General features: G+C 51.8%; 1 protein-coding gene across 8 annotated transcripts in view; it reads left to right on the forward strand.

Annotated features, from left to right (window-relative positions):
* The window catches only part of LOC140418616 (adhesion G protein-coupled receptor B2-like), a 1,340,408-nt gene that overhangs the window by 669,346 nt on the left and 658,439 nt on the right, over positions 1-12,623 (forward strand). For all 8 annotated transcript variants that reach the window (XM_072502156.1, XM_072502149.1, XM_072502159.1 and 5 more), the window contains one exon: positions 2,480-2,626. In XM_072502156.1, the coding sequence (XP_072358257.1) occupies positions 2,480-2,626 (147 nt within the window). The remainder of the gene's footprint in view (positions 1-2,479; positions 2,627-12,623) is intronic.

Below are 12,623 nucleotides of genomic sequence, written 5' to 3' on the forward strand. Positions count from 1 at the left end.
TTCTGCTTTTTCTGTGCAGCACATACTTGGGCAAGTTTCCACTTGTTGTTTAGGAGCCAGTGTTGGAGCTGCACTTGAACAGCTTTGCATATTCTGCAGCACAGGTCTTCAGTACTATTACGGAATATTGTTGAAGCCCATCGCCTTTGCAGTATCCAGTTCCCACAGCCATTTCTTGATATCACGTGGAGTGAATTGGATTGGCTGAAGATTGGCATATGTGATGCTTCAGCCTTATCTTTTGCACTGATGTAATCATTGAGGATGTGGAGCCTCCTCCTCCAGTGAGTTGTTTGAATGTCCACTATCAGTCTTGACTTGTCTTGATATGGCAGGATTGAGGATCTTAGATCTGATCGGTTGGTTGTCCATAGAGTATGACTCATTGACCTATGTTGCAGCTTAGAGTTGTACAGCACAGAAAGAGGCCCTTACGTCCATCATGTCTCCGTTGGCAATCAAACACCTATCTATTTGAAACCCATTTTCCAGCTTTTGGTCCGTAGCCTTGTACACTATGGTGTTTCAAATGCTTAAATGTTTCTGAGGGTTTCTGCTTTTACCTCCTTTCAGTGAGTTCCAGATTTCCATCACCCTCTGGGCGGTTTTCTTCCAAGGTTTTTCCTCAAATCCCCTCTAAATCTCCTGCCCCTTACTTTAAATCTATGCCTGCTGGTTATTGACCTCACTGCTAAAGAGAAAGGCCTAACTACCATGACTATGTCCGTCACAATTTTGTACACCTCAATCAGGTCCCCCCATCAGCCTTCTCTGCTCTAAGGAACATAACCCCAGCCTAACCAGCCTCTCTTCATAGCTGAAATGCTCCAGCCCAGGCATCATCCTGACAAATCTCTTCTGCACCCTTTCTCGTGCAGTCGCATGTACGGCTGCACTCAATACTCTAGCTTTGGCTTAATGACTGTTTTATACAGCTCCATCATAACCTCCCAGCTCTTATAATAGAGGCAAGTATCCTATTTGCCTTCTTAACCACCTTATCTACCTGTCCTTCTGCCTTCAGGGATCTTTGGACATGCATCCCAAGGTCCCTCTGGTCTTCTGTGCTTCCTTGCTCCCTACCGATCGTTGTGTATTCACTTGCCTTGTTAGTCCTCCCAAAATGTACCACCTCACATTTTTCAGGGTTAAATTCCATTTGCCACCAGGTTGTGACCTCATTTTTAGGTATGCTACACGCTGCTTCTAGCATGTTCTTCTGCACGCTTCATCGAACCAGGATTAATCCCCTGGCTAGGTGGTAATGGGAGACATGCCAGGCCAAGAGGTTTCAGTACAATTCTGCTCCTGCTGATATCCCATAGCACCTTATGGTTGCCCAGTCTTGAGTTGTATGATCTGTTCCAAATCTATCCCATTTATCATGGTGGTTGTACCACACAACACGATGGAGGTTATCCTCAATCTAAAGATGGGTCCTTGTTTCCACAAGAATTCTGCTGTGGTCTCTCCTACTAATACTTTCATGGACAGATGCAACTGCGGCAGGCAGGATGATGAGGATTACTATGTTTTTCCTTCTTGTTGGGTCCCTAACCGCCTGCCACAGACTCAACCTTGCAGCTATGACCTTTCGGACTCAGTCAGCTCAATGTTGGATGGTACTACCGAGCCACTTTTGGTGATGGACATCGAAGACCCACTCCCAGAGTACATTCTATGTCCTTGCCACCCTCAGTGCTTCCTCGAAGTGGTCTTCAACGTGGAGGAATATTGTTTGATCAGCTGACAGGGATTGGTGGTACGTGGTAATCAGCTGGACATTTCCTTGCCCATGTTGGACCCGATGCCCGGAGACTTCATGGGGTCCAGAGTCAATGTTAAGGACTCCCAGAGCAACTCCATCCAAATGTGCATGACTGTGCCATCCAGGGATGTTAAGGTATGAATCCTTGAGCATTACTACGTCAGGATGTTGCTTTACTAAACTGGAACAGCTCTCCCAGTTTTGGCACAGATGTTAGCAAGGAGAACTTTGCAGGGTTGACATGTTTGAAGTTGCTATTATATTTTCTGGTGCCTACGTCAATGCTGGATGGTCCATTCAGTTTCATTCCCATTTGGCTTTCTTGTCATTTGACACAACTGAGTGGCTTGCTAAGAATTTCTGAGGGCATTTCAGAGTCAACCATTTTTTGCTGTGGGTCTGGAGTCACATGTAGACCAGACCAAGTAAGGTTAGCAAATTTCCTACCCCACAAGGCATTATTGAACCTGATGGGTCTTTATGACATGGTCATAATTGGACTTTTAATTCCATATTTTTATTTATTGAATTCAAACGCCACCATCTGCAGTGGTGGAATTTCTACCCGGGTTCCCAGAGCATTAGGGTCTCTGGATTACTGATCCAGTGACAATACCACAATGCCGCCACCTAAGATCAAATCAGTGATGCCAATTCATTAAAATTCAGCAAATGTGGTGGGAGCAATAACTTTGTTTCCCTTCTTTGCAGTGACTAGTATTCAACGAGAACCTGTATCCGCTGTGTCAAGTGATATCAGCTTCCCAATGAAAGGCAGGAGAGGAATGAAGGATTGGGCGAGAAACTCAGAAGACAAACTTTATATTCCAAAAGAGGTTTTCATGGTTTCTTCTTCAGGTACAAGCATTCATGTTGTTATTAACCAGCATTGTTATTACTGTGATGCCATGGGCTGTGATGCATGTCTCTCAGAACTTCATAGATGTCTGAATCAGTTGAAATCTTGCGTCGTTTTATTAAATAGTTTGTTCCATAAAAGTTCTTCTGCATTAATCTGTGGAGAAACATTCGTCCCGAGCCATTACCCAGTGATATATTCCGTATTAGACCAGGTGAGAGTGTTTCTCTGTGTGCTTGTTTTCATGCAAAGTTGACTACAAGTATAATATCGTTCCCTGCCTGCCACATAATCAGTTTTGTAGCTAGTAAATGCAGGTATGATATAGTTCCTGCCCTAGTTATGTTACAGTGGCTGTCATCAAGAACAGATTATCAGGTTATTAATTTATTTAGGTTTTTTTGGGTACACATTTAGAGTACCCAATTCATTTTTCCAATTATGGGGTAATTTAGCACAGCCAATCCACCTACCCTGCACATCTTTGGGTTGTGGGAGTGAAAGTGGTTAGTGCTGCTGCCCACAGCACCAGGGCCCGGGTTCAATTCCGGCTTTGGGTGAGTGTCTGTCTAGAGTTTTCACTTTCTCACTCCGTCTGCGTTTCCTCCGGGTGCTCCAATTTCCTCCCACAGTTCAGAGATGTGCAGGGTAGGTGGATTGTCCATGATAAAATTTTCTTTTCGTGCCCAGGGATGTACAGGTTAGGTGGGGTTACGGGGATAGGGCGGAGGAGTCGGTTTTTGGGGACTCTTTCAGAAGGTCATTGCAGGCTCGATGAGCTGAATGGCCTCCTTCTGCATCATACTGATTCTAAGATTATCCCGTCTCGTTCATGGCTTGACCCGTTGCAAATGAAAATGGAAAATTTGGTGTTCCAGCCAAAATTCCATTACCTTTCAGCAGCGGTCCCCCAACTAGGCTGATCACCTGGAATGGGTGAGGGTTGATGGCTGATCGGCGAAGTGGGGGTGGGTGGGGTGGGGGGGGTGGGGGGGGGGGAGGTGGGGGGGTGGCAATGAGCCCCCCAACTAGGCTGATCACCTGGAATGTTTGAGGGAAAATGGGCCGGTCAAGAGGGCACATGTGTTCGCGCATCTTAGGGGACTGAAGGCGGACGTGGTAATGTTGCAGGAGATGCACCTTAGAGTAACTGACCAGATTAGACTTAGGAAAGGCTAGGTCAGTCAGGTCTTTCACTCGGGACTGGATTCAAAGACTAGAGCAGTCGCGATTCTGATCAATAAACATGTGGTGTTTGAGGCGGGTCGGTACATTATGGTCAGTGGGAAACTGGAAGGGGTGCAAGTGGTATTAGTAAATGTATATGCACCAAATTGGGATGATGTGGAGTTTATAAAGAGGATGCTGGGGAAGATACCGGACCTGGACTCGCACAGGTTGGTCATGGGAGAGGACTTCAACACAGTTATTGACCCTGGCTTGGACTGGTCCAGCTCGAAAACGGTCAGGGTGCCAGCAATGGCAAAGGAACTAAAAGGGTTCATGGAGCAGATGGGGGGGTGGATCCATGGAGGTTTGGGTAGCCGAGGGTGAAGGAGTTCTCCTTCTACTCATACGTGCATAAAGTGTACTCCCGGATCGATTTCTTCATTTTGAGCAGGGCCTGACTGGCAGGGGTGGTGGACACGGGGTACTCGACGATCACAATCTCAGACCATGCTCCGCACTGGTTTGACCTGCAGGTTAGTAAAGACGGTAACCAGCGCCCACACTGGAGGTTAGATGTGGGACTTTTGTCTGACAAAGGGGTGTGCGAGCGGCTGAGGAAATGTATTCAGAACTACCTGCAGGTCAACGACACGGGGGAAATTTCAGCAGCAATGGTCTGGGAAGCACTGAAGGCGGTGGTCATAGGGGAGCTGATCTCGATACGGGCCCATAGGGAGAAGCTGGACAGGGCAGAGACAGACCGACTGGTTTAAGGAGATACTACAGATTGATAGGAGGTATGAGGAGACCCCAGAGGTAGGGCTTTGAAGGGAACGGCGGAGGCTACAGGCGGAGTTTGGCTTGTTAACCACAGGGAGGGTGGTGAAGCAGCTGAGAAAGGCGAGGGGGGTGATCTATGGGTATGGAGAGAAAGCCAGCAGAATGCTTGCACAGCAGCTTAGAAAGAGGGAGGCAGCCAGAGAGATAGGGAAAGTAAATGAGATGGGAACCTGGTTGGAGATTCAGCAGGGTGAATAAGGCGTTTCGGGATTTCTACAGTAGGCTGTATAGGTCGGAACCCCCTACAGGGCCGGAGGGGATGAGGCACTTCTTGGGGGTTTGAATTTCGCAAAGGTGGACGGGGAGCTGGTAGAAGGGCTGGGGGTCCCAATCAGGTTGTAAAAGATAGTGGAGGATCTGAAGGCCATGCAGGCGGGTAAAGTCCCGGGGCCGGACGGGTACCCAGTGGAATTTTATAAAAGGTTTTCTCGGATATTGGGGCCGGTGTTGATGAGGATGTTCAATGAGGCAAGGGAAAGAGGGCTGCTGCCCCCGACGATGTCACAGGCCATGATTTCGCTGATTCTGAAGTGGGACAAGAACCCGGAGCTGTGTGGGTCCTACAGGCCGATATCCCTTTGAATGTCGTCGCCAAACTGCTGGCCAAAACTTTGTCCTCCAGGATTGAGGATTGTGTTCCGGACATTATTGGGGAGGACCAGACGGGGTTTGTTAAGGGTAGGCAGTTGGTGGCCAATGTAAGAAGGTGAGAGTTTGGTGACTGAGGGAGTAGAAGGCTTCATTTTTTATCTAAAGTCTAGTCTTTCTTTTATTTAGTTAATTAACTTAAAAGTTGCTGTTTGGTTTAGAAGAAGGTGAATTTTCAATCAGCTTTAAACAAAGCTTCTACTTGGAGGCACTTGCAGCTGGAGCTTGTTTTTAAAAATATATATATTTTATTAAAGTTTTCAAACACAGTTTTGCCCCCTGACAAATCAACAAAAACGGTAACATGGGGCAAAATTCTCCCTCAACGGCGCGATGTCCGCCGACTGGCGCCAAAGACGGCGCCAATCAGACGGGCATCACGCCGGCCCAAAGGTGAGGAATGCTCCGCATCTTTGGCGGCCTAGCCCCAACATTAAGGGGCTAGGCCGGCGCCGGAGGGATTTCCACCCCACCAGCTGGCGGAAATGGCGTTTGTTGCCCCGCCAGCTGGCGCGGAAATGCGGCGCATGCGCGGGAGCATCAGCGGCCGCTGACAGTTTCCCGGCGCATGCGCGGGAGCGTCAGCGGCCGCTGAAAGTTTCCCGCGCTTGCGCAGTGGGGAGAGTCTCTTCCGCCTCCGCCATGGTGGAGGCCGTGGCGGAGGCGGAAGGGAAAGAGTGCCCCAATGGCACAGGCCCGCCCGCGGATCGGTGGGCCCCGATCGCGGGCCAGGCCACCGTGGGGGCACCCCCCGGGGTCAGATTGCCCCGCGCCCCCCCCCCCAGGACCCCGGAGCCCGCCCACGCCGCCTGGTCCCGCCGGTAAATACCAGGTTTGATTTACGTCGGCGGGACAGGCAATTGTAGGCGGGACTTTGGCCCATCCGGGCCGGAGAATTGAACGGGGGTCCCGCCAACCGGCGTGACCCGATTCCCGCCCCCGCCCAATCTCCGGTACCGGAGACTTCGGCGGGGGCGGGATTCACGGCGGCCAACGGCCATTCTCCGACCCGGCGGGGGGGTCGGAGAATGACGCCCCATGATAACTGATATATAACATTGTTTAAATAATATAGTAAACTAACCAAATAACACTAAATAATGCTCCCCCCACCCCCTCACCCCATCTAGAACACAAACAATTTACCCCCTTCCCCCCCTCCCTCTCCCCCCCCCCCCCCCCCCCTGGGCTGCTGCTGCTGGCTATCTATTTTCCCCCTAACGTTCCGCTAGATAGTCGACGCCACTACCGCTCTCCCCGAAAAGGTTTACCACAAACCCAGTGGTGGCGGCAATATTAAGTACCTGGGGGCAATGGAGGCGACAGAGAGGGGTGCGGGGAGCCCTGGTGGGGTCCCCTATCAGGAACAACCATAGGTTCGCTCCAGGAAGAATGGATGGAGGATTTCAGAGCTGGTACCAGTTGGGAATTAGGAAGGTGGGAGATTTATTCATAGATGGGACTTTTGCGAGCTTGGGAGCACTGGAGGAAAAGTATAAGTTACCCCAGGGGAATTTCTTGCGATATATGCAGGTGAGAGCGTTCACGAGACAACAGGTGAGGGAATTTCCGCTGCTCCCGACACAAGGGATTCAGGACAGGGTGCTTTCGGGGGTGTGGGTCGGAGAGGGCAAGGTGTCAGAGATTTATAGAGAGATGAGGGAAGAGGGGGAGGAGTCGGTGAGCGAACTAAAAAGAAAGTGGGAAGAAGAATTAGGGGAGGAGATAGAGGAGGGTATGTGGGCTGATGCCTTAAGCAGGGTAAATTCCTCTTCATCATGCGCCAGGCTTAGCCTGATTCAATTTAACGTGCTACATAGAGCACACATAACGGGGGCAAGATTGAGCAGGTTCTTTGGAGTGGAGGACAAATGTGGGAGGTGTGGCGGGAGCCCGGCAAACCATGCACATATGTTTTGGGCGTGCCCGGCACTGGAAGGGTATTGGAAGGGAGTGACGGGAGTGATTTCGCAGGTGGTGAAGGCCCGGGTCAAACCAGGCTGGGGGTTAGCTCTATTTGGAGTTGCGGAAGAGCCGAGAGTGCAGGAGGCGAAAGAGGTCGATGTCGTGGCCTTTGCGTCCCTCGTAGCCCGGCGCAGGATCCTACTCATGTGGAAGGAGGCAAAACCCCCCGGACTGGAGGCCTGGGTAAACGATATGGCGGGGTTTATTAAACTGGAGCAGATGAAGTTTGCCCTGAGAGGATCGGCTCAAGGGTTCACCAGGCGGTGGCAGCCATTTCTCGACTACCTAGGGGAACGTTAGAGGGAAGACGGATGACCAGCAGCAGCAATCCAGGGGGGAGGGGGGGGGGGGGGGTGGAGGCAGTTGAGTATAGGGCAATAGAGTACGAGGTTTTGTTACTTGTATATTATTACTACTATTATTACTATTGTTAAAAAGTTAAAAAATTTCTGTTTTGTTACTGTTATCGTTTCGCTTGTTTTGTAAGCGGGAAAAATGTTGCTCAGGGAAAAAAATTTCAATAAAATATATTTAAAAAAAAAAAGAAAATACTCCGACCTTTGCCGATTTGTGACTACACTTGCCATTGGGGCCCCATAGAGGAGTTTAACCCAGCTGACAAACCCCTCCCCGAACCCAAACCTCCTCAGCACCTCCCATTGATACTCCCACTCTACCCTATCAAATGCCTTCTCTGCATCCATTGCCACCACTATCTCTGCCTCCCCCTCTGCTGGGGGCATCATTATCACCCTCAATAGCCGTCGCACGTTGACATTCAATTCTCTCCCCTTTACGAACCCTGTCTGATCTTCGTGCACGACCCTCGGGACACAATCCTCTACCCTCATTGCCAGCACTTTTGCCAGCAACTTGGCGTCCACATTTAGGAGTGAGATAGGCCTATAAGACCCTCATTGCAGCGGGTCTTTATCTCGCTTCAAGATTAGTGATACCGTCGCCACCGACATTGTCGGGGGTAGGGTCCCCCCTTCTCTGGCCTCGTTAAAGGTTCTTACCAGCAGTGGGGCCAACAAGTCCACATATTTTCTTTAAAATTCCACCGGGAACCCATCTGGTCCCGGGGCCTTCTCTGCCTGCATGTTCCCCAGCCCTTTGGTCACCTCGTCCACTCCAATTGGCGCCCCCAGGCCTGCCACCTCCTGCTCCTCCACCTTCGGAAACCTTAGTTGGTCCAGAAACTGCTGCATCCCTTCTTTTCCCTCTGGGGGTTGGGACCCATGTAACCTCTCATAAAAGGTCTTAAACACCTCATTTATCTTCCCTGCTCTCCGCACCGTGGTTCCCGTTTCATCCCTAACTCCCCCTATTTCCCTCGCCACTGTCCTCTTTCGAAGCTGGTGGGCCAACAGGCGACTCGCCTTTTCCCCATATTCATATCTCATCCCCTGTGCCTTCCTCCACTGTGCCTCTGCCCTCCCTGTGGTCAGCAGGTCGAACTCCGTCTGGAGTCGTCGCCTCTCCCTGTATAGTCCTTCGTCCGGGGCCTCCGCATATTTTTTATCCACACTCAAAATCTCCCCCAGTAATCTTTCCCTTTCTTTGGCCTCTGTTTTCCCCTTGTGAGCCCTGATGGAGATCAACTCTCCCCTGACCGCACCCTTCAGCGCTTCCCATACTACCCCCACTCGGACCTCCCCATCATCGTTGGCCTCCAGGTACCTTTCGATACATCCTCGCACTCTTCCGCAGACTCCCTCATCCGCCAATAATCCCACATCCAGTCGCCAGAGTGGACGCTGCTCCCTCTCCTCTCCTAGTTCCAGATCCACCCAATGTGGGGCATGGTCTGAAACAGCTATGGCCGAGTACCCAGTTCCTTCCACCCTCAAAATCAGTGACCTTCCCAAAACGAAGAAATCTATCCGGGAGTATACCTTATGGACATGGGAGAAAAAGGAGAACTCTTTGGCCAGCGGCCTAGCAAATCTCCACGGATCCACTCCCCCCATTTGGTCCATAAACCCCCTAAGCACCTTGGCCGCTGCAGGCCTTCTTCCGGTCCTGGATCTAGATCTATCTAACCCTGGGCCTAGCACGGTGCTAAAGTCCCCCCCCCCATTACCAGGTTTCCTACCTCCAGGTCCGGGATGCGTCCCAGCATCCGCTTCATAAATCCCGCATCATCCCAGTTCGGGGTATATATGTTGACCAGCACGACCTCCATTCCCTGCAGTCTGCCACTCACCATCACATATCTGCCCCCGCTGTCCGCTACAATGTTCCTAGCCTCGAACAACACCCGTTTCCCCACCAACATGACCACCCCTCTATTCTTTGCGTCCAGCCCTGAGTGGAACACCTGTCCCACCCACCCTTTCCTTAACCTAACCTGATCCGCCACCTTCAGATGCGTCTCTTGAAGCATGGCCACGTCTGCCTTCAGTCCCTTTAAGTGCGCGAGCACTCGGGCCCTCTTAATCGGCCCATTTAGGCCTCTCACGTTCCACGTGATCAGCGGACTGGGGGGCTGCCCGCCCCCCTCCCCTGTCGACTAGCCATCACCCTCTCTGGGCCAGTCCCGGTTCCGCGCACCCACCCGTCCCCCAGGTGGTGCATTCCCGCCCCGCCCACCTTTTCTCTTACCTGCTCCCTCTCGATCTCCGCAGCAGCAACCCAGTTGTTCCCCCCCACCCCTCCCCCCGCTAGATCCCCATCTAGCATGGTTACTCCCCCATATTGCTACCGAAGGTAGCTGACTTCAACTGACCCCGGCTTCTCCCGCTCTCTCCTTGACCCCCCCCCGTGTGAGGAACTCCCATCCTCCTTGCGCCTGTCTTCCCGCCATCACCTCTCTGCCGTGGGAAAAAGAAACCCCGCGCTCTCTAGAACCATCCCGCCCCTCATGGAGCAGCTTCCCCCTACCGCCCCATTCTCATTCCCCATCCCCCGCCTGTGTCTCTTCTTCCCCCCCACCGGCGCCCACATTTCTCAGTGTCCCCCCCTCCCCAATTTACAGCTCTATATACATCAGCATTGTCGTTTCCTCTCCAACATCAGTCCCTCAGTTCTGGTCCAGTTTCTCGTTTTGAATGAAGGTCCATGCTTCTTCCGCCGTTTCGAAATAGTAATGTCTATCCTGGTGTGTGACCCACAATCGCGCCGGCTGCAACATTCCGAACTTCACTTTCTTCTTGTGCAGCACCTCCTTGGCTCGATTGAAACTCTACGTCCTTCTCGCCACCTCCGCACTCCAATCCTGATACACTCGTATCACCGCATTCTCCCATCCACTACTTTGTACCTTCTTGGCCCATCTCAGAACCACCTCTCTGTCATTGAAGCGGTGAAATCGCACAATCATCGCCCTAGGTGGTTCTCCAGCCTTTGGTCTCCTCGCAGGGACCTGGTGGGCCCCTTCCACTTCCAAGGGGCCCGAGGGGGCCTCAGCTCCCATTAGCGAGCGTAGCATCGTGCTCGCGTAAGCCCTGCCGTCAGCTCCTTCCACTCCCTCGGGGAGACCCAGGATCCGGAGGTTCTTTCTCCGTGATCTGTTTTCCAGGACTTCAATCCTTTCGATGCACTTCTTATGGAGCGCCTTGTGCGTCTGCATTTTGACCGCGAGGCCCAGGATCTCGTCCTCGTTGTCCGTTACCTTCTGCTCCACCACACGTAGCTCTATCTCCTGGGCCTTTTGTGTCTCTTTAAGCCCCTCGATTGCCTGTAGCATCGGGGCCAGCACCTCCTTTTTTAACAGCTCTACACACCGTCTTAGAAACTCATCCTGGTCCAGTCCCCATGTCGCCTGCGCTCCGTCCGCCGCCACCTTGCTCCTTTCTTCCTTCTGCCGCTGCCTTCGAGGATTCTCTGAGATCTGGCCGCCGATATTTTTCTTTTCCGCTGGGGGGGACTCCCTGTTGCCTCACCCCACACCGGGCTTCGTCCCGAAACAATTTCCCGTTGGGGCTCTTAAATGAGCCCGAAGGTCCTTTCGAGCTGGAGCTGCCGAAACGTGCGGCTTAGCTGGCCATCGCCGCAACCGGAAGTCCCGCAGCTGGAGCTTGTTAATTAGTTAATTGATTAGGCCAGTTTTCAGAGGCTAGATTCACAGTATAAAAGTGATCCCCGACAGTGCAGACTTTGTTTGCACTGAGTGCTGAATTTGGTGCATTTGAGTGCTATAGTGAGAGTTTGGTGACTGAGGGAGTGCTGAATTTGGTGCATTTGAGTGCTATAGTGAGAGTTTGGTGACTGAGGGAGTTAGGTGAGGAGGGAGTAAGGTGCTCCTTTCATTTTGTTTCCTACATTTCCGCAAAGAGTGAGAAGAGAGCCAGGAGTTTACAGAAAGTGCAGCTGACTGGGAGCAGAGTCGGAGGGCGGAGATCCTGTTGGTCCACAGGGCAGCTATATTCTGTACGGTAAGAGCGGATGGAGGCTGGGCCAGTTGCATGCTCCTCCTGTAGGATGTGGGTGGTGAGGGATACCACCGGTGTCCCCGCTGACTATACCTGCGGGAAGTGCACCCAACTCTAGCTCCTCAAAGACCGTGTTAGGGAACTGGAGCTGAAGCTGGATGAACTTCGGATCATCCGGGAGGCAGAGGGGGTGATAGAGAAGAGTTACAGGGAGGTAACCACACCCAAGGTACAGGACAAGAATAGCTGGGTTACAGTCAGGGGAAAAAAAAACAGGCAGACAGTGCAGGGATCCCTCGTGGCCGTTCCCCTTCAAAACAAGTATACCGTTTTGGATGCTGTTGGGGGGGATGACCTACCGGGGGAAGGCCCTAGCGGCAAGGTCTCTGGCACTGAGTCTGGCTCTGGGGCTTAGAAGGGATGGGAGGAGAATAGAAAAGCAATAGTTGTTGGAGATTCAATGGTTAGGGGAATAGATAGGAGATTCCGTGGTCTCGAGCGAGACTCCCGGAAGGTATGTTGCCTCCCGGGTGACAGGGCCAGGGATGTCTCAGATCGTGTCTTCAGGATCCTTAAGGCGGAGGGGGAGCAGCCAGAAGTCGTGGTGCACATTGGTACCAACGATGTCGGTAGGAAAAGGGGTGTGGAGGTAATAAAACGAGTTTAGGGAGTTAGGCTGGAAGTTAAAAGCCAGGACAGACAGAGTTGTTATCTCTGGTTTGTTGCCGGTGCCACGTGATTGCGAGGCTAGGAATAGGGAGAGAGTGCAGCTGAACACGTAGCTGCAGGAATGGTGTAGGAGGGAGGGCTTCAGGTATTTGGATAATTGGAGCGCATTCTGGGGAAGGTGGGACCTGTACAAGCAGGACAGGTTGCATCTGAACCAGAGGGGCACCAATATCCTGGGAGGGAGGTTTTCTAGTAATCTTCGGGAGGGTTTTAACTAATTTGGCAGGGGAATGGGAACCGGATTTGTAGTCCAGCAACTAAGGTAGCC

The sequence above is a fragment of the Scyliorhinus torazame genome, chromosome 1 (assembly GCF_047496885.1).
Source record: "Scyliorhinus torazame isolate Kashiwa2021f chromosome 1, sScyTor2.1, whole genome shotgun sequence".
Lineage (NCBI taxonomy): Eukaryota > Metazoa > Chordata > Chondrichthyes > Carcharhiniformes > Scyliorhinidae > Scyliorhinus > Scyliorhinus torazame.